The sequence below is a fragment of the Brassica napus genome, chromosome A9 (assembly GCF_020379485.1).
Source record: "Brassica napus cultivar Da-Ae chromosome A9, Da-Ae, whole genome shotgun sequence".
Taxonomy (NCBI): domain Eukaryota; kingdom Viridiplantae; phylum Streptophyta; class Magnoliopsida; order Brassicales; family Brassicaceae; genus Brassica; species Brassica napus.
In genome coordinates, this window is record NC_063442.1 from 28,078,888 (window position 1) to 28,101,830 (window position 22,943).

General features: G+C 33.7%; 2 protein-coding genes and 1 pseudogene across 2 annotated transcripts; 1 reads left to right on the forward strand and 2 right to left on the reverse strand.

Annotated features, from left to right (window-relative positions):
• Window positions 1–808: 808 nt before the first annotated feature.
• On the reverse strand, window positions 809–1,475 carry LOC125577927. Its single transcript, XM_048740087.1, has one exon. It carries the CDS (start codon window positions 1,473–1,475, stop codon window positions 810–812), a length of 666 nt encoding a protein of 221 aa, XP_048596044.1. The 3' UTR covers window position 809.
• A 2,738-nt stretch (window positions 1,476–4,213) lies between these two features.
• LOC106363255 lies at window positions 4,214–11,063 on the reverse strand (annotated as a pseudogene).
• LOC106363256 lies at window positions 8,128–10,436 on the forward strand. The gene is made up of 6 exons (XM_048740488.1): window positions 8,128–8,286; window positions 8,396–8,663; window positions 8,747–8,843; window positions 9,339–9,474; window positions 10,018–10,194; window positions 10,275–10,436. The coding sequence occupies exons 1-6, from the start codon at window positions 8,128–8,130 to the stop codon at window positions 10,434–10,436; spliced, it is 999 nt and encodes a 332-aa protein (XP_048596445.1).
• Window positions 11,064–22,943: the final 11,880 nt, after the last annotated feature.

The following is a 22,943-nucleotide window of genomic DNA, read 5'->3' on the forward strand; positions in this document are numbered from 1 at the left end:
TTTTTGAATTTTCTTATGCAAGAAACAAATATGGAAATGCAGATTTTTTTTTTTTTAAATGAATGCACAAAATCTAAATATGGCAAGTGGAGCTGGGGGAATGAATGCAAACAACTAGACAAGTATTTCAAAAGAATTTCGTGGATCAAACTAGATAACTCCTTCTTCTTTAGTTTTCTTTTCTTAAGAACAACAATAACAATGCAAAAACTGTTTTTTTTTAAATGAAAACAAATGCAAACAAATATGAATGATGCAAGGATAGAGTGACCTGATTCAGGAGCTTCAGCTCTGATACCAAAATGTTGTAGGCACAGGGGGGTAACCCACGAATTGGTTGAATGGTGGAACCAAGGTTTAACCCTGAAAACAAAGAGAACCGATTTTTATGAGTTTTTAGAGTTTTATAATGCAAACAGAAACAATTACGAAAACTAATGAGATGATGATGATAATGATAATAAAACAAGATAAATAAACAAAGGATAGGATGGAATCAAGCTGCTGGATGTGTATCACTCTCAGCTTGATTAGAAGATGAACTGAAGTGGATTTGCGGATGAAGGTTTGATTGAATCTCTCAATCTGATGGAATGATGGATCGAAGTGATTGACTCTCTCAATCCGTGTACTGAGCTTGTTTGATTTGCACAAACAAACTAGACTCACGAAATCAATAAGACAACAAAGAATCTCTCTTTGAATCCTAAAGACTGATATTTTATACAAAGAACAACTTTGATAAAACTGAATAAACTTTCTATTAACTTGGTGATTAAGGGTGTTCTTTACAATGGACGTCTAGGAGCTTATATAAGGCTCAGAGACAAAGGTCCTAACGTTCTAAAACAAATAGAAAAGGAAACAAATCGAAAACTAAGAAAGAAATCGAAAACTAGCCGTTGGAGCCTTTTGTGGGATTTTGGCTCCAAGTAAAGAATCTGATCTTTCTTGAACCTGGATGGTTTAAGGGGATAAGTAAGCTTCCTGGGAACCTTCTTGACTGCTTGTAATGTGCTGTGGTCGTGCCTAAACTGAAGAGGAAAGAGCTGTTCGACATTAATGTCGGTTTGCTCCAAATAAGGCAGGTTTGAGTAAATGAGGATCCTCCTGATCCAATGGTTTCTAGTGCATGGTATGAACTTGTAGAACTCCTCCTGGATGCCTAGAATATCTCCTGATTGGTTGAAATGATCTCCTGGTCGGAAATGTCTGGTTTGAAGCTGATTGAACCGGTTAGCTTCCAATTGAGGCAAGTGTAGAACTGGTTTGACCGGTTTTGGAGATTGGATCATAACTTCATAATTCCGTGGCCATTTCTCCTGATCTTGGGCTTTCTGGAAAGCTGATAAACTCCTCTTGACTCCTATGATGGGCTTTGCTTCAGGCCGCTCCTTACTTGAGCTTAAATCTCCTTCTAAAGTCGGATACTCGCAGATGGACGGGTTGGGAAACTTCTGACTTGTAAAAGTCATAACTTCTTGCTCCGTGAATATTTTGGCTCGATTGCAATTGGGCTGGACTCCGTCTTGAGTTTAGAATCCAATACAATTGGTTTCATGTTGAAAGTCCTTCTGGTTGTAGAGATATACGCCTTGGACTGAACCTCGGTCGCTGGTACCTTCTAGATGGTCGGTTTGGACGGTTTGGTGAGACTCTGATTGAACCATGGATTTCGTGACCACAACACTTGGTGTGCATTGATCATGGAATGTGTAACCTCTGTCCAGTACCAGGTACTCATCAATGGAGCTCCTCATGGAGACATCAGACCAACTAGAGGAATAAGGCAAGGAGACCCGCTGTCTCCTTACCTATTTGTGATTTGCACTGAGATGTTGGTCCAAAAATTGCAAAGCGCAGAAAGAAAAGGAGAAATAACTGGACTAAAAGTAGCAAGAAGCGCACCGGCAATATCTCACCTTCTCTACGCAGACGACAGCATGTTCTATTGCAAACAGTCGGATGAAGAAATCACTCGCCTCTCTGCGATCCTTCAAGAGTACAGCATGGCCTCAGGTCAACGCATAAACTACCAGAAATCAAGCCTGTACTTCGGAAAAAATATTCCCCGTGATAGAAGAGAAGAGATAAAACTGAAGTTAGGAATGGAGCAAGAGGGTGGAGACGGCATTTACCTAGGACTACCTGAATCCTTTGGAGGTTCCAAGGTATCAATACTCAGCTATCTCAAAGAAAGACTGGAGCAAAAGATTGGAGGATGGCAAAACAAATTTCTATCCCAGGCGGTAAGGAAGTTCTCCTCAAGGCGGTTGCTTTAGCTCTCCCGACATACACTATGTCATGCTTCCTCATCCCAAAGACTATATGCAAGAAGATAGCCTCCCTAATGTCAGACTTCTAGTGGAAGACCAACAAGGAATCCAAAGGGATGCACTGGAGCAGTTGGGATTATCTATGTAGGCCTAAGGACAAAGGAGGAATCGGTTTCAAGGACCTAGAAGCTTTTAACATTGCGCTTCTAGGGAAGCAACTCTGGCGTATGATCACCCACCCTACATCCTTGCTAGCCAGAGTATTCAAGAGCCGTTACTTCAGAGACACAGACCCCCTCAATGCCACTTTGGGATCCAGACCCTCCTTCGCTTGGAGAAGTATTCATACTGCTCAAAATTTGATCAAACAAGGAGCAAAAGTGATCATAGGAAACAGGAGAAACACCAGAATATGGGACGAGAGATGGCTGGGAAGCAAACCTGTGTTGCCCATTACAGCTACAAACCGGCTAGCTGCTCCTCTCCGGAATTCACTTGGCCTAGAAATGCGCGTAAGTGACCTGATGACAAGCCCTGGAACGGAGTGGAACGAGGAGATGATCTTGAGGCTATTTCCACAAGATATCGCAACAAAGATCATTTCAACAAATCCACATGGACCAACAGCTGCAGATGTTTACAGTTGGGAATACACAAAGACCGGTCACTACACAGTCAAGTCAGGCTATTGGGTGCAGCTAAACATCATTGAGACAAACGAGCAAGAACAACAGATGGATCAACCGAGCTTCGACGCTTTAAGCCAGAGAATCTGGAAACAAAACACAAGCTCCAAGATCCACCATTTTCTGTGGAAATGTGTTAACAATGCCCTCCCCGCAGCAGCAAACATGAAACACAGACACATCACAAAGGATGGGCGTTGTATGCGCTGCTCAATGGAAAATGAAACAGTAAATCACATCTTGTTCGAATGTCCCTACGCTCGCCTTGTCTGGGCACTATCTCCAGTTCATGCACCTGTTGATGGTATTATGTCTGACTCTCTATACTCTAATTTATGGCGTGTGATGAGCCTCCAAGATAGATATCCTAAGGAAGAAGCACACGCTGATCTCGTACCGTGGCTGTTATGGCGCATCTGGAAAAACAGAAATGATTTCATTTTCCAGGGCAAAGACTATGCAGCTCAAGACGCAGTCAACAAAGCTATCGAGGACATGAAAGAATGGTTGGAGAGATCAGAGGAAGAAAAGAAGGAGGTGACAAAGCTCACAGTTGATAGACCGCGAGTCCAATGGAAACCCCCACCACAAGGTTGGATCAAATGCAATGCTGATGGGAGTTGGCACAGGAACCAGCAGAATCAGGGAGTTGGTTGGGTGAGTAGAGACTACACAGGTCGGCTGCTGTGGGCAGGAGCTCGACGGTTTCAGGGAGTGGGCTCACCAATAGAAACTGAGGCTATAGCGCTACAATGGGCAATCCAATCGATGTCTCGCTTCGGTTACAAGCAGGTCCAGTTTGAAACAGATTCTATGGTGCTGGCCAAGATGATTAATGGTAAGGAGGCGACATGGCCAAAACTGAAGCCAATCATACAGGCGATCACCCACTCCTTCTCAACAAACCGGAGCTACAGGGTCGAGTACTTTGCTCGTGATGGTAATAAAACGGCAGATAGGATAGCGAAGGAAGCTTTTTCTTTTATGAATCATGTTCCCAAGTTGTATTCTATTATGCCAAGTTGGTTAACTCATGTCATAGAGGCTGATATGCCTTCTCTAGGATCAAACTATGATGTAGGTCCTAACAATGTTGGATAATGAAAGTAGTCGTTGAGCCAAAAAAAAAAGATAAGCGAGCATATTTTTAAAACATAAAAGAACCGAACTCAGATCAAAATCGGTTATTAATTCTTCTAGCCCATTTTCAAAAAAAAAAAAATTCCCAAAAATTCTGAACCGAAAAACAAATGTTTTGAGACTATATTAGAAACTAAATGCTTTGAGACTACCTTGTATGATGTTTTGAATATTAGAAACTAAATGCTTTGAGACTATATCTTACCGATTTTTCCATATCCATAAGACAATCACCGATGGTGTCAATCACAATGCCTTCCCAAGTTTCAGACATGAGAACACCATCAGGCAAACATTGTCCTTGTAAAATCATCAGTCCTCCAGGCACAATCTCTGCGGCTCTAGCTTCAAGAAAAGTGCTCATGTCTTTTGTGAACTGGATCTTGTAAGCCTTTGCCGCTTCTTCAATCAAATTATTACACTGAATGTACTTTTTATTCCATGCTGGTGATTTCTTTTCACATACATGTTCGGGAACTTTAGAAAGCCAATGAATCGTGTAGGAAGTATGTCCAACGTGGATGCTGTTTCTTGGTAGCACTCGGCCATAAAAAGAGCCTGGAACTCCGACTGAGAAATATTCTCGTTCGGAGGAAGGAGGTTGAGTTCTAAAGAGTGTGTTGAAGTCATTGTTGGGTTGATCGTTGAAACAAACTAGGAACTCCAGAGACACAAGACTGTGTTTTCTTTCATGTGTTTGAGTTTCACCGCATCAATAATGTTTTGAACAGCATGAAATGTGTTAGGGCCAACAGAACACCCAAAATCCGCAATAGTGAAAGTACTAAGACCGGTCTTGAGACTCAGGAGATCAATCTTTTCTAAGATGTATAGCCTTCTCTTTTCTTGCAGACTATCTATGGCTGCTTTCTGTATCAAAAATATATGCGTGCATGATATCTAGACATTTCGCTAACAATAATTGCATGATCGATATATATGGTTAAGTCTAGGAATAATAAAACCCTTAATTTTTGCTTTTGTATAATATATAAGAAGATAATTCATCTATACATCACATACCTGGTACGAAGAATTATGGATGTAACTGTGTAGATCTTCGCCCCCGCTCATCGGGTACGATTGGGAAGAAGTTGACATGACGCTGTATTTGTGAAAGTCTACGAACTTATGTTCTGTAAATGTTAGTAATCATAGTCTCAATATATAACCAAAGAGAAGAAAACGATTTCGTCATTTAAAAATGGTTGGAACATATCAGCACATAATAAGATAATAAACAGATGCTGGGTGAGGGGTTAAAATATGTGTGAGCAGAAAAACGCAGATAATTAATATATAGTGGAGACCATGTGCTCGGATTCAACCAACGTATATCGTATACATATAGTTCTTAGTTTGATTCTAGAATCTGCTTTCTATGAGGAAAAAAAATTATGCAATCATTACCACTGATCAAAATAATTATGAATCACAGCTAATTCCTCAAACCGATACTAACCAAACAATATATTAGAATTCAATTCAGCATTAACTTGATCTTAATTAGGCCCAATCTTTTTTTTTTTGTGAACATATTTAATTCCATTAGCCCTATGGGCAAATATACAGAAGCACATGAAGATTACAAAAGGCTAAATATTAAAATAAAGTTCAATCGGTAAAAAAGACAGAACAAATATTACTTGCACTTAAGACAGCTGTATTCGACCAATTTAGTAAGGCCACGTGTCAGATATGTTGGAAGTAGGACATGCATTTCCACCGACTAGTCCTTCACCGTCTCCGGTGACTCTGACTCCTCCGCCACCTCACTCTATCTGAAAGACTTCAAGTAGTGCTTCTGAATCATTCCTCTACTGCAATCGCCTTAGCTCGTGACATCAATCCCCATCATCATCTTCTTTTAACACTAGAGAAACTGGTAGAAACAGAGAGGTAGATTATTTGCTGAGATGTCTGCCATAGGAGACCCCAACTCTACTTAATGTATTCCCAAAATTCACCAAGTATCTCTCATCTTCTTGATTCTCATCCGCAGAAAACTCCACGCAAAGCCAACTTCACAGGCCATAAATTTCAGTATACATTTTTAGAAGTTATGTGAAATTTAAAATATTTCAACAACATAAACTTTAGTCATTAAAAAATATTTTCCTTACAAAAAAATAATATTATAATTAATTCAGATAATTAATTGTAGAATTATTTTATATTTTATTTTAACATGTGAAAAAATCGGGAATAAACTTTTAAAGTTTCTTTGGATGTTTTTTAAAGTTTCTTTGGATGTTATTTTTTGAGAAAAGGATGTTTTTATTTAATTTTATTTCTTTTGTAATATAAATAATAATTTATTTTTAGAGTGTAGTAAATTTATTGTTTATTACTTAATTTCAATTATTCATGTAGTTACCAAAAGTTAAATACAATTTTTCCTTCTATTTTATTGTTTAAGTTTTAGTATTTTTAGGATATGATTGAGTTCATAAATTAAATAAAATTTATAGTAATATTTACAAACAATCCTCCTATACATTAAAAGATAAGTCACTTTAGTGATTTCTGCTGACGTGGCAATCACATAGAGTTTCTCACGAAAATTCTTATAATTCTATTGGTTGATTTTTTTGAATTTTTATTTTTCATTTTTTTATTCACTCGCCTCCGCGGAGTGGAAAACGCCGTCGTATCGCATGAAGTTTCTTCTTATTTTTTTTTTCAATCGCGTATCAATTAAAGGGGGATATAGTTTGAAACCGATGAAGACAGTCCGACCAAATGAGTTTGCTTCTCGACACTCTGAAGACTCAATCAGATCCATCGCGTCAAGAAGCGACGACCAGATGAGTTTCCTTCTCTCCACCATCGATCAAATCGACGAGGTGAAGTTTATCGATACTCTCGGAATATACAGATTTTTTTTGGTTTCTCTGATTGGATTCAACTTTTAAGCTATGAGGCGAAGATTTTTTGGTTTCTCTGATTGAGTTCGACTTTTAAGCTATGATACAAAGATTTTTTGGTTTCTCTGATTGGATTCGACATATGTTAAGCTATAAACTACAATCTGCTTATTAACATTTTGAATCTTTGTATCTAATTGACTGATTAACCTTCAAAGATCAAAAGGTTGAAGAAGCTACATACATAATCATTAAACAACTTCGTTGACCAGGTATTATTAACTTCTTGAAGTTTTTCTACCTATATGTTTCTTGCTGTTGAGGTATTGATTCTCTTAAACAATAACATTCAGCTTGAGCATCGAACTAATTGCCACGTCCAGAGAAGTATTTCGCGGACTGTCTACTGATGGAACAAGAAGAGACAACTGACATTTACAACAAACTTGGATTCGACTTCAGTCTCTGAAGAAGGACTGTAAGATTATCTTCTCCTTAATAACTCAACAAGCATTTAGACAGTCCTCTCTTGAGATTTTCAAGTTTGGTTTTCGGTTTCATTAGCACGATTTAGAGCTTCACATTACTAATTTAGTCAGTCTGTTGCATCGCTAATTGCAGGACACTTTATATTCTTTGCACTGGTTATAAATAGTCAGGCGCTTGAAGATTTTGTATGTAGCTTCGGTACCCACATTTTCACTAGCTGAGTTGAAGCTGAGAATGAGGTAATATTTGGGTCCTATCTTCTTAATTAGCTTTAATTATCTTAGAAGAGAAAAAAATATCTTTAGCCTATTTAGAAAAGCCCAAATATATTATCGATTTAGTTAAACCCATATATATATTCGCTTGGGAGATAATAATCAGATATTTAGTTTAGACTTGCGCAAGATTGTTAACTAATACAAATATTAATAACTTTTCTTATTATTTAAACCAATTTCTTGCGCCGGTTGATATCATATTTATTATATTACTTGCGCAAGTTAAAATCATATCATATGCAAATCACTTATTGACAATACACATTTAGCATCTTTCTTTAAACGATTTCATTTTTTATTAAGGGTCATTAATATGATAAATAAATTGCCTTTATATATATAGGAGATACCTGAATGCTTAAAATACAAACATTCAGCTCTTACAAGAACAATGGCAATGGTGCGAGCCTCCAAAAACATTGTTTCTTATGTTAGAGAATTAAAACCCCGTAAAGATACGTCGCGTATTGAAGTTAGGATTGTTTGCTTGTGGAGAAACTATAACAAAGAATCAAGAAACACCATTGAAATGGTTTTTGTTGATAAAAAAGTAAGTATAAATCACACAAAATGCATTTTTTTGGAAGCATCGTTTATGATTCATTTCGAGATATATACTTATGATGCATTTATAAAACTCTTATTATTTTTGTGACCAGTGGATAAGAATTCATGCTTCAGTTGGTGAACAACTCATCAAAAAATTCGATGACAAGCTACGCGAGAGAGATGCGATTGTCGTCCAGTTGTTCAAAGTGTACGATGCTATTGGTAAATACCGTACAACGCCACATCCGTACAAAATTGGCTTCTTTCAAACAACATTTGTTGGAAAAGCTGATGATTTTCCAAGTGCAGTTCCCGAAAAATATTTCGCGGACTTCTCTGATATTCTTGGTGGAAATCTTGATCATAGCTGTTTGATTGGTGAGTTAGTTTCTTACACAGTTAAAGAGTCTTTCACTTTTGTTATACTTGTTCCTGATTTGACGCTTGTTTTTGTTATGTAGATGTGGTTGGCCAAATAGTTAACTTCGGATCTCTGGAAAACAAAATAATAAAAGGAAAAGATAACATGAGGTTCTTGATTGAGTTGCGTGACCCAAAGTAAGACTAAGTTCTTAATCTGAGTAATAATTTTCATATGAACATCTATAATTTGTATTTAACTTAAGTTTATATTATACAGTAATGTGAAGATGATGTGTACTCTGTGGGGTTTTTATGCTAAACAAGTATACGATTACAGTAGGAGTAACATGTCCACCATGGTTATTTGTGTTATCAGATTCTGTTCTGTTAAAGAGTGGAAAGATATATAATATTGTTTCAATTTGTGTAAAATTATTACTCGCATAACATACTAATAAGATCAAAATACTTTGTAGGTGCTTACTCCATATCTAGCGGGTATAATTCAACCCATATTTTGCTCAACCCAACACTTGAATTTATTGAGGAGTTTAAAGCAAGGTATGTCTCCTGCGTCTTACGTTCCAGACCTATTGAGGAGTTCAATACATCTAGATTTTTATTTTAATTTTTGAACGTCATTTTTAACTGAAACGTTTTTAAATTATGTGTGATTATTTGATTTGGCAGTCTCCATGATGATTCACTTGCTCTTACAAACAACGATAGTAGCCAATGGTCTGTTGGTACTGCTACATCTATTCTTGCCAGGTCTTTTTTTCTTAATGAGAGGCTATCCATAAGAGAGATCATTGATAGTACTCTGGTATATAGACTACACCCTTCACTTTAGGGATTTTTTACAGATGAGTATACTCCATGTATTATCAATGCTTTTAACATATTGTCATTGACGAATAGGTTGGCACTTTTGTCACTCTGGGGACTATTGAAACAATTGATATTGAACGTGGCTGGCAATATTTAAGTTGCAAATACCACAACAAAAAAGTGATGCCTACAACCAAAGTTGATGCTGATAACCGGCCCTTGTTCTTCTGCAATACATACGATAAATAACACAGTGATGTCCAGGTATTGTGCGGGTTAGATATACACACATTTTAGTTAGGTAGATCGTCATGGAAATAGTCTGAGACGTTTATTTATTTTTGTTTTCAGGTTCAAATTAATTGCTCATGTTATGGACGACAGCGGTGAGGCTAATTTTCTTTTATTTGATGCTAATGCTCAATAAATTGTGCATCATTCTGCCGCTGAACTCTATGACGAGGTACTTTTAGTAATTCTTATTTACATCAATTAACACCATAAATTCTTTTATTGAGTTATCTCTATGTAATTGTAGAATGAAGATGAAGACTTCTTACCAGAAGCAGTTAGCGATCTCTTTGGTAAGAGAGTCCTTTTTGAGATTTCAGTTGATGCTGATAACATCAAAGGAAAGAGCTCTCAGTGTGTGGTTCGATTGGCTACTGATGACCGTGAAATGGTTGAGGAATTTGCTGATTTGCCTCCTAAACCGGTATTACACTGCTTATAATTGCGAATAATTTGATTGTTACATAAGCATAATGTTGATTCGATTAAATCTGTATCTTGCAGGTCCTAATGTTGGAGTCCGCAGATGATATTTCCTCTGGCTCTGGTGGTTTTACAGCAACTCCTTTGTCCAAAAGAAAAAGCGAACAAGATGAAGACAGTTGCCTTGAGGATCAACACTCTGTTAACAAAAAGCTCTCTCAAAAGAAACTCAAGGGCGAGTGATCTGTCCCTTTTTTTAAAAGCTGTCATTTCTATTGTTATGGTTGTGTTTTTACATCATTTTTTTTAATTTGGTCTAAGAAAGCTTCTGTATCGAAAATATTTAACCTAATTGAAATTTTTGTCTCTATATAGAAAATTTACACATTTTCTTTCTTCCTTTCAAATGGCTGCAGTAAAAATGAAATTTTCTCACTCTAAAACTCTCTAACCTCTCTCTAATCTCTTTGAACATAAAATACCAAACTTTAAATCCATTTCTTATTTTTTTGTTCATGTCTTCTCACTAATTTATCTTCTCTTTGCAGGTTTTTTCTTACATGGTTTTCATCTTTCACTCCTTCAAAAGTAGATATATAAATTTTGGATATGTATTATTGTGTGTTTTATATATTAAACTCTAAAAATCTATAAATTCAAGCTAATGTGATTGTTTTTTTTCTATCATTTAAGCATCTCTGCTTTTAAGACCATTTGAATGTTTTTGAATTTCCAGGTTTTTCAAACCTGAGACATAATTTGAAAGATTTCTCAGAAGACTCTTGAAAGACTTCTAGGCAAGTCTTCTAATGCATTTTATGCTAGAAGGCATCCCACAAAGTCTTTAGGAAGTCTTTCGAAGTTTTCTGCCAGAGTGATACAAATTTTATATATGTATTTTGTATGTCTTATACATTGGAGTCTAAAAATTTACCGATTCAACCTAATATGGTTGTTTTGTTTATTATTTAAGCATAAAAAATTATTTTTGAAGCTTTCTCTATTTTGAAGCCATTTGAATGCTTTTGAATATGTAATTTTTTTCAGATATGAGTCAGACTTTGGAAGACTTCTCAGAAGACTCTCGGAAGACTCTTGGAAGAGTTCTTCAAAAGTCTTCTAATGTATTTTATGGTAGAAGGACTCCCACGAAGTTTTCGGGAAGTCTTCCGAAATCTTCTGCCCAAAGTGGTACAAATGAATGATGTCAAGTGGAGTTCAAGCTTTTCTATGCTGAAGAATGATATCTAGCTCCATGTGTAATACTTTTGTTCATGGTCTATTTTATTATTTGTATGTGTACTATTTTAGTTGTGAATTATTTTGTAAAGTTGAAGAGAGATGTTAATCAAAAGAATTTGGTAAATATATTCATGTTTTGCCAAAAAATTTTGACATTATTGAAGTTATTGATACAATAAACCAATAATTTTTTTTTTACCATTCTACCCACTCATAACAAAACACAGCAACGCAAAAATTTAGTCAAATTACTAACTAAGAGAGAAAACTTCACAAAAAAAACTTAGTCAAATTCACAGAAGATCAAACTTGAATTTTAAGTGAAAGTTGAAATTTTAAATCTCATGTAAGTTAAAAATTATATCTTTAAAAAGACACATTAAACCATATGACTTGATATTCTTGAAGTTAGTTAACACTTTTGAAAGTTAAAAACATACCTGGAAGTTATTTAAGAAGTCTTTTCGGATTAGTTAGAAACATTAGTAAACATAAATATTTGAAATCTCATAATTATCACCAAATGAGTTATGAATTTCATCCAGAAGCCCTCTGGGAGCCCCAATATTGACTAATACACACGAATTAATAAGAAAATATTAAAAATTCATTTTAGTTGTAGAGAAAATGAAAGTTTATTAAACATTGACGTAAAAAGTCTTCTCCGAGAACATTGACGTAAAGTTTATTGAAGTCATTTTTGTAATTGTAAATTTACGAAGGAAAACACCTAAGAAGTTTATTCTACATAAGACATCTTGATAAGTCTTCCTTTGTAAATATTTTTTTGACTTTTGAATTTGAAAAATTCTCGAAAATGCTAAAAAAAACTTCTCAAGATATCTTCTTGAATAAACAAATTAGTTTTTTGCAATTGACCGAAGTTTGTCAAAAAATTGAAAAAAAAACCCATAATTATAATTATGGGCTATGAAGTCCATAATCATATAATAATCATATATTTATTGTAAAACTTTTCTAACTGCAAAACAAAGTTAAACATTGTTTAGATAGATTAATCATTCATATCATTCAAATAAAAAAAGTATACTAAAAATATTTATAACATTGTAGTAGTAGTTAATATGCATCAATAAATCTATATAAAATTATTAAAAATTATAATTAATAAAAATGTATATACATTTATAAACGTAACATATACATCTACGTATACAAACAAAATATTTGTTATTTTAAAAGGTATAATTTTATAAAAACTTAAATAAGAAAATGATAAATCATATTTTACACTTTCATAGAAAAGATCAATTATATTTCTTATTTTAAAATTATTATAAATGAAACTATATTATTAATAAAAACTACATGTTTGCTTCGTATAAGTTTGGTGAAGCAACCAACATAACATATAAAACTAAAGATGATTCCTAATTCCTAATTCGTATAAGTACCGGTAAAAATATAGAATCATGATTATTCCTAATTTGGTGAAGCAACCAACATAACATATACAACTAAAGATGATCTCAGACGTGTTTTGCAAACGAAATATATTTAGTAAATATTGTTTGTAAGATTGATAACAAGTTTAAAGAGCCTTACATAGTAAATTATTTGAATTTTTTTTTTTTGTTTAACCTGGGGGTATCCCGGGCCTATGGAAGGACCCAGACTAATCCCCAAGAGAAAGTGCAACCCACGGATAGGCCTTCTCTCCGGATATGCAAACGGGCCCTAAAGCATAGGCCTATATCTGTGTAGGGTGTCAAGAGACATCATGAGGTAGTTCCCTCCGGCAGGGTTCGAACTCGCAACCTGGGTGCAGGAAGGAGTCCGTCCTTACCATTGGGCCATGATGTTCCGGATAAATTATTAGAAATTTCCATTAGTATTTCTGAAGAATGCGGACAATAAAATATAATCTACACAACAATATAAGAAAATGATATGAAAATAGTCAATGTACATTCATCAATGATAAATAAATATAATAATACTAATAAACAAAGTAAAAACAATAATTTAAAACTTCTAACTGTTTAATAAATAAAACATCAAAATTATAAGAAATATGTTGAGTAAAAGATCTACTAAATGTTTTCAAAAAGTTAGCAACTACAAAAGAATTTGTGTTATGTTATAGGTTTCATAGGGTCTTTGAATCTTCATCCAAAAAGTTTGCTTGCAAACTACATGATTAATTATCATAAATTTTTAATCTGACCCACTTCATAACATATAAAAATTAAGATGCTCTCAAATGAGTTATAGCTAAGAAAATATTTAGAGAATAATTTTTATAAGATATATGAAGAAATAATGAATCTAAAAAAGGAATGTCAAATAAGTTAGTTAAAATTTTAAGAAAATTTATAAGAAAAAATCAACTTTAAATTGGCATAAATAGACAATATAAAATTATGATAGAAGTAAAAATAAATATGAATTTATCAATATAATAATATACTATCTAAGTATTCTAATCAAATTATGTTATAGTATTCAAATAATCTTACAAATCTTCATGTAAACTGCAAAAAAAAATACATATATCATTTGTGACGCCAAAATAATACATTTTCACACCAAAGAATTATAACATTATTTTTTTGATGAAATATCAAATTTATTGATCAAGCTAAAAAGTGGCCATTTATAAAATGAGGGGTACTCTAAGTGTTAAAGAATAGAAAGAATGGGTAGTAGAAACTCAGTATATACAATCATACAAGATTTACGACTATTAAAAATATAAATTAGATAAAGTAGAAGATAAATCTTATACTTTATATTATTTATTATTAATTCAATAAATAAAATTTTATTTAAAATTAATTAATTTATTATATATACTTTAATTTTATATTATTTTACAAAGACTATTTGAAATTAATAGTTAAACTGCATCAAAATATTTATCATGATTAAATTTTAAATCTAAATACTATTCTGTCACATTCATGATTAATTTTAAAACTTTTATAGTTTAACTATTAATAAATACATTAGTTATAATTTAAAATAATACTAATATTTTCAAAAGATATATTTATAGAAACAATTAATACATTTATAAAAAAAGCTAATAATAGTGTATTATAAAATATAAATACTAAAACACAAAATCCTATTTAAAATATGAATTTATATAAATCAATTATATTTTTTGTTTAAATTTATTATAAAACTAAACTAAATTATTAAAACAGTTTCGTGCGAATGCGGAAGTTGAAGTGCTCATTTGGGTGATGGCAGGGATGAAGAATTTAAGACAGTATCACGTAACGTTCGCAACATATTGTTCTCAATTGATGAAAATGATTTATGAATCAGAAGAATAACATGCTTTTGATAGTTATTTGGAATATATGAAGACACCGAAAGAAAGTTTTAATCACTCAAAATTCATTCATATACCCTAGACACAGAATACAAGGACGGACAGTCTTGCACACGGTGTTAGGCAACGATATTCGTATGTCATTCATATGGATTTGGAGATACCAATTTGGTTTATAGAGTCTTCGATGAGTTTTTTCTGTTTATTTTTTTTAAATATCTAATTTAAGTAAAACTATAAAGGCTATGTCAATTGAAGTTTGCGAAAATTGGCCTAACTAAAGATAGCATTCGATACTAAACCTCAAAGTCAGTATCGCCAAATAAATATATTACTATATGATAATTCGCGCATGCGCGGAGTGAATTTTTTTATATTAATTTTTTGTTCATTAAATAAATTTAACGTTTTGCAACACTACAATCTTTATCGACTGTAAAATGACGAATACAAATGTTGGTATCTTAAATGTATCATCGTTGTTGAAGAGTTAACGTATTACAACTTATTTTAATTATTTTAAGACTTCATATACATAAAAAATTAATTTTTGCGTCTGACACAAATCACAAAAACTAGATAGACAACATTGATTGTTAAATGACGAAAGAAAATTCGGTTTTCTGCTCTCGATTTGTTTACTATTGACTTTTTATAAGTGATTTTATTTTCTACCTCTATAAAATTGTGCTTTCATTCTCGTTTATGTTTTACTTATATGAGTTTTTTTTAACTTTTTTGTGAACTCGGTGAATTACATAAGTGTCAATTTATTAAGATGAACATCTGTAAAAATTAGTTTCACTCCAAATACATATCTAAGAATTAAATTTTTGAAAAAAATCACCGGAAAACCCTATTCACAAGTAACTGTTCAAATCTAATATATCAAGCTGCTATATAATATAAGTGCAAATTTGAAATATAAATGTCTGTCTAGTATATATTCACCAGTTCGGTCTAAAAATCATCTAATTCTAAAACAACAAAATAAATTAATTATTTTATTAACTTACGCTTTTGAAGTTTAGTTACTTAATAGTATACCGATAAAAAAAATATTTAATATTTTATCATTCTAGTATATGTAAACTATGTATAAACTAAAAATTGTTTGATTTATTAAATGATAAACCCAAAAACTTATAATAAATAGTTCAAATCTCTCATTCTTACAAATACGATAGCTAGATAAGGTATTATACATAAACAAATATTAGACGAATCTTTGAACAAAATCAAAAAGAAGTGATTGGAATCTTGTCATGATATTTCATTAAAAGCTTTTTAGGAATAAAAATCAAGATTAAAATATTGTATCTGAATGAAATAATATATATATAGTGCTTCCAATATTAAAAATCACTTCGATTTAAAGAAGTGTATTTATGGGATTGTCAGGATCAAATAACATATTAGAAACCACATATTCAAGAAATAATTTGTATACATAAGAGTATCTACACTAGAGTAATCATATAAATCAAAATCAATACAAAAATTTGTTTAATTTCTTTAATATATTAAATTAAACTAAAAAGAGAGATGATACAAAAAGTGTTATCAAATATGTATCTACATAGCTTTTATTTAAAGAAAGAATTTAGTATTCTTTTGTACATTAATAATCAATTTTATAATTAGTTTAATAAAAATTATAATACACTAGATCTTTTATCCGCGCTACGCGCGGATTATATCTTATTAATTTGTTTCTTATTATTTTTAGTTATAAATTAGTTTTTATAAAAAAAAGTTAATTTTTTAAAAACTAATTTCAAAATTTAGGTCTCTCCGATTATAGATTAGTGGGTTAAAAGAACAAAACTGAACTCATTTGTTGTTATGTTTTGTTATAGAAACTTGTGTAATCTAAAGAAAAAAAAATCTATATAATTATATTTATAGTTAACAATACTTTATAAATAGGTAAATTTTGTAGACTAAATTTCTAACTAATGTTCTAAAACTTTTATTAGGTTAAACATTTTTACTTTAATTATCTACTTTATTGTTGTGCATATAATTTTTGCATATTTTGACGTACTTTCAGCGTAAATGTAAGTATGGAACAATAGTTGGAAAAAGGTAAGATTCTTTTTCAATGGTTCTGTCTAGAAATTGGTACATTGAAGATTTTGTTTTTCATTTTGATCAAAAAAGAAAGATTTTGTTTTTCTTCCTTCAGTAGAATCGATGTACATATATTACTTGTTAGTTGTAAACTTGTAATGTAATTTACATGTGCCTTTGATCTTGTGAATCAATTACACATTAGGATTAACAAAAGTATTTTTTTTTAACACACCACATAAAGATTAATCTCTAGAACTAATCATAAACTCTATAAAAACTATGGTACGACACTGCCATGAATTAAAATTATCAACTTGACACAAATGAAGACAATACCAGACTGCTTTAGAATCATACAATCCCGAGATCCATCGCATGATAGAAGGTAAGAAAATATTGGTGACATGAACATAGCAGCAGCTTGAGTTTCGGAGCCCTGATTCAATCAGGTAGTCACCAAGCCTCCCTAAAAGTTAGAACCATATTGCATTGTCCAGAAGTCATTGGTTTGTCACAGAAAAGACCAAAAGTTAGGTGGTCTTCTTGACTAAAACATTACCAAACCCCAATAATGTAAAGCAAAAAGTAGCACTAATTTATTAAAAACAACTGCCTTGGAACAAAAAGGCAAAAGATTTTTACCCAAAAAAGGCAAAAGATTCATCAGAATCAGTCATGTTACCTTCTTCCCTCGAATGACAGCATTTGGCTCTCATTGGATTACCATGTACTTTGTGCTACCGCTGCACAATGCCATTGGAACATGCATATAAGACTGACCTAGGATCCTTCCAATACTGGTGCACAAACACCAAGTGGTTGTAGTATCATATTCTTTTGGAAGCTTGAGAGTTCTGTCATGGCTTACAAAAGGCATAAGTATGCATTCTTTGGTGTTAGCTTAACACAGAGGTGTTTAAACTCTGCAACCTGCACATACCTGAAACAAAGAAAAACAGAAGAGAGTGATCAATATTAGGAACAAATGAATGATAAGTATCTGTTTCTCTAGAGAAAGAAATAAAAAATATGTGCAACTCTTAAGAGATAAGGTGATGAAGGTAAGAATAAACTGATGGTAGCGTTAGAAAATCAAGTAATGAAAACAGCTCTGCATATAGCGTTCGAATATTGTCCACGTCCTTACAAATAACCCACCAATCAGCCTCCGCTTTTCTTCGTTAGCTTTTAGCTGGATAATGTCTGCCTTTGCTTTCTTCAGCCTCACAATTCTCTCTAGCTCTGCCTCTCTGCTTTCTTCTAGCTCTCAATTTCAAAGCATCAGTGACAATCAGAATAATATTCATTCATAAATAAACAAAATACCATACACTTAGCAATATTAATTTAAGTTTGAAAAAATTAATATTAGGATGCTGATTCTGCTAAATCACAATACTTTAGTATCTCATGGTTCTTCGCTTCCACGTAATATCCTATTAACAAAGTCGAATTCTATAAACAAAGATTCCCGATCCCAGTTTGGTGTACATTCTTGGAACATGTCTTCAACCCAACCCAGCAGCATTTCTTTCTTTTTTGTATTCACTGAATCTCTCTTTCCATGAGTTTTATCTTACATAAATGAATCTTTTTTGTACTTAATCCTTTTAACTGCAGAGAACCAAAAAAAGAACAAACAAAACTCACAAAGATTTTTTTAAAAATTGAAGTGAAAACTTTATTGGGGTTTAGGTGTATACTTATACAACTGGTGTCTCCGGCTTGAAACCGTTTATTAGAAACACAATCAGTGAGACTTGTAGAAGCATTTGCTGTTGGAACAAACCAATGGAGTCTGAATTCATGGGAAAAGACAGAAGCTGAAATCATGAAGACAATAACCAGCCAAAGAAACATTCTTTTAATTACATATTTTTTTTGATTTCCAAGTTTCTACAGAGAGGTAACAGTAATGGATGATGTTTTGTTTTGGAGTATAATAAGTTAGGGGTTTTATAAGAAAGTGATTTGAGTTGGTTACGGAAAGAGAGGGAGATAGTCAAGTTGATTATTAAGTGTTAGGGATTGATTAATATCTTTTCATACTCCATTGGTTTCTCACAAAAATATGAAAAGCTCAAGTTAGCAACATACCTTGTATGATCAACATGAAAGAGATCATACTGTTTCAACTGAGTAGTTGTTAAACCTTGCCCACCATGACTGCATAAAACAAAGATAAACCACTAAAATTAGATTCTGAACTTTTAGCTTAGAATATAAGAAGAGAGTACACTGTTTAACCATATAGTACCTTTTCTACAGGATAAACTTTCTTTGATACAAACGTTTCCGCAGCAGTTGGATCCAAATAGATGTAAATCGTTTGAGAGCTTCATCCACATGTCTGACGTTTGAGAGCTTCATCCACATGTCTGATGTAAATCGTTTGAAAGCTTCATCCACATGTCTGCGTTTACTCTTGCTTCCATGTTCCAGCTTTAAGGACTTGAGATATTGAAGTGACTGCACCAGAAAACAATATCAGCCATATGTTGTTTTCATATAGAGAGGCTGATGAAGCAAGTACTGGATCAGAATTCCTATGAGGTTAAAGGGTTCACCAAAACAGGGATCGCTCCTGCTTCAGTAATCATAAGAAATGTGACTTTATACGCTCGAGCTAAAGAAAATAAGCTGAATTATTCCAATCTTTACTATTTAAATTCCAAACATTGAGATATATAATATAGAAGTAATCATGTTCTTTTTTTTTGTACTGGAAACAAAATGGGAGTGAGACCAAGACCTCAGTGGTTCCCTCAAGCTGAGAAAGATAATTGTTTGTCTGCAACAGAGACATTAAGTATCATAACACTATCTACGGTTTTAGAATTTGTATAACCCCATGGGAAATACAATATCTGGACAACCTCTCCTAAGCTCGCGAAGGACACATTCTCCATAGAAGACGCCTTGTAAACCTGCTACTTAGCCTACATACATGGCCATGTTAGAATCTATGAATAAAATTTGGTAAAAGTTTTGAAAACAAAACTAAACATGTATGGAAATGGCAAGACTCTGGCTCTGAATTTACTGATTATATATAGCTTTTGTAAAACAGAGAAATCCATATCAGAACTATATAAACGTAATCATTTTCCTTGATGAGAGCTGACCTGCTTCCGAGCTCTTAACATGTTTGGTCACTGAGAGCTGTGCCAACTACTCTTACTATGAAAAGGAAGAGAATTGTTAGATTATAAGGTTCAATATTTAAGGGCATCGCCATTACCTGATTTGATTGAATTGTGGGTCAACTTACATCTGTGTATACTGTTGGTACAGCCTTCAAAAGGCAGAATAGAGTAAAAATATGGCATGTTAAAGACAAACTTAACTACCATATTACTGTTTGTTCCAGAACAAATCTGACTCATAGTATTAAGCATGTTTTGAGTCTTGACTCCACTGGACTCTGTAAATTTCAAGTCCATTAGAGAGCATGACAAAAATAAATGGGAATATGAATGGATTTTACCGTAATGGTCATTACTTGTCAAGAGGTTTAACGACACCATAATGATAGTCACAAAAGTCAGTCTAACGTAACTTACCTGCAGTGAGACACAACAACTAAAAAAATGGAAGTGCGAGGACTGAAATGATAATGAACGTGAACGCGAGCATGATGAAGTAACCACTGATATTCACACCTTCACCTTCTTCATCCTCACTCTTTCTAGAAAACCAGAGCGAAAAAGATTTCTGGTTAAAGACTTGCCAATCGCATACCAAATATAACGAAAGAAATGAAAACAATCTACAACTACAATGAAACACAGATGGCAATGACGTTAAAGATAAGAAACCCTTTTTTATCAGATCACATAGTCAATCAAATCCGGATTTGTAACCCGCAATCTTTCTTTCTGTATGTTTTTCAACAAAAAAAAATGGAAGAAGAGGAGAAATAGAATCTGATCAAGAAAGGATTGCTTACATGAGGAAGAGAGACGTGAGATAGATCACAATTGTAGATGTGAGAAACGGAAGCGTGAGTAGGTGAAGAGATATTTCAAGAGACATATATAAAGAGAAGGAAGGCAAAAATACAAAAGGGAGAAGAATAGCTTAGTTGTGTTAGTACGTTACTCTCCAAACGAAAATTTACAGAGAAATTCGTCTATGAAACGAAGGAGAAGGGTCGGGACTTTACGCTTTCATACCAAAGAGATTTAGTGACCATGGGCTGATATGGGTTTTTTTAAAGTATAAACAGCCCACTTAGAAGATGTCGCATGAAATATATAAATGTAGTATGATGTGTCAAGTGAAATCATCTGATTGGATGATTTTTTTAGCAGACGTGGACACTCTCTTTGCTCTTGTTATCCTCCTTTTAGTATAGTCTTGATATGTATATTGACCAATTTTTGTTTTAAGGATTCTAATAATCATCTTATTGATGACAAATATATAGGGGATTCGATGTCGCAAGCCATGAAGGAATACTAAGTCTGTGCCACCGCCATATGGAAAGACTGTCAAGGTTGGCATAGAACATGAACTGAGTAAAAATACTATGCTTCATATGTCAAAGACTACTCGAGAGGCGAGTTATTGTTTCTAGGGCAGGGCATTAAAACCGAACCCGATCACCCGAACCGAACCCGGTCCGATAAAACCGGTTCGGGTCGGGTTCGGATCTTGAGAAATACCCGAATGGTCACATATTTTTGGTATAATGGGTTACGGGTCGGGTCGGGTAAAAAGCACCAACCCGATCGGGTTAATGGATACCCGAGCATCGAGTGATATATGTCTAGGTTTCCATTTTTTCCCCCTTTCGATTTCTCTTGATCTTGTTACGATTTGATCGTTTCTTCTCAATATTGAGATTTCCCTAAATCATGATCCTCTTTCCTAAACATATCCTCTCCGATTTCTCTTCCGATCGGTTCCGTGATTCGCAAACCCTTGTATCTCCTTTCTTATATAAGTTGTGCTCTTCACCGAAGTACAAAGCACCAAAACTCCTCTCCTCCTCCTTCGACGATTTCATTAAGAGGTGAGATACTCTTCCTCCTTTTCTCTGCAATCGAGTAATGGCTAGATGTTCTGGGGTTTATGGGTCATTCGGATTTGTCGGGTTTATGGGTTTCCTATTCAGCTAGTTGTTTTCATGAACAGAACAACGTCTTATGTTCTTAATTCATAGAGTTATGTTCTGTTGTTAGATGATGTTCGTCTGCAGTTGTTTCATTTTCTTATAAAAAGTGACGTTTTATTTATCTTGATTGATCCTTAAAGATGATTGTTTTTTTTAACTTGTGTTCATGTCTATGCGATGATGTTGATGTTCTGTTTTTTCATGTTCTAAAATGTATTTAATCTTTAGTTGTTTTGTCTGTTTTGTTTTGTTCAATCTGACTATTGTTTGTCACTTCTTAGCAAATGGATTCATCAACATTCAAGAACACAAACAGTGGAGCTGACAAGCAAGATGGGGTCGAATACGAGAACTTTGAAACACCAGATAGGTGTGGAAAGAGGAAGGAGACATGTACACCTTGCGAAGAAAGTCCTGAGGCAAAAAAGGTGAAAAAAGTTGTTGTGCCAAGATCAGATGTCTGGAATCATTACACCAGGACAAAGCAGAGCCGTGACAGGTGCATTTGCCACTACTGCCAGAAGGTGTTTTCATGTGCAACAAAATCAGGAACTTCCAATCTCCAGAAGCACCTGCTCATCTGCAAAGAGTACCAGGCGCACTTAATCAGCAAAGGAAAGAGTCAAACTTCCATCGATGATGAAGGGAGTTTGAAGCCATCAAAGGTACCTGAGAAAGTTGTCAGAGAAGCTACGAATGAGCTATTGGTGTTAGCTGAGTTGCCTCTGTCTTTTGTAGACAGTACAGGATGGAAGTATTTCTGCAATAAGGTAAAGTTTTGAATTGTAAATTATTTCTCTGATTTATGAAACTAACGTCAATTTGTTTTTTCCGTGAAGGTGAACCTTTACAAACCTCATTCAAGGCGAACTGCCACTAGAGACATTGTGGAGATGTTTCTGAAGAAGAAAGAAGCATTGAAGATATAATTGCAGACTAACAAACAAAGAGTTTCTCTCACTACTGACATTTGGGTTTCTCAAGTGACAGGTAAGGTTTTTTCTTTTCT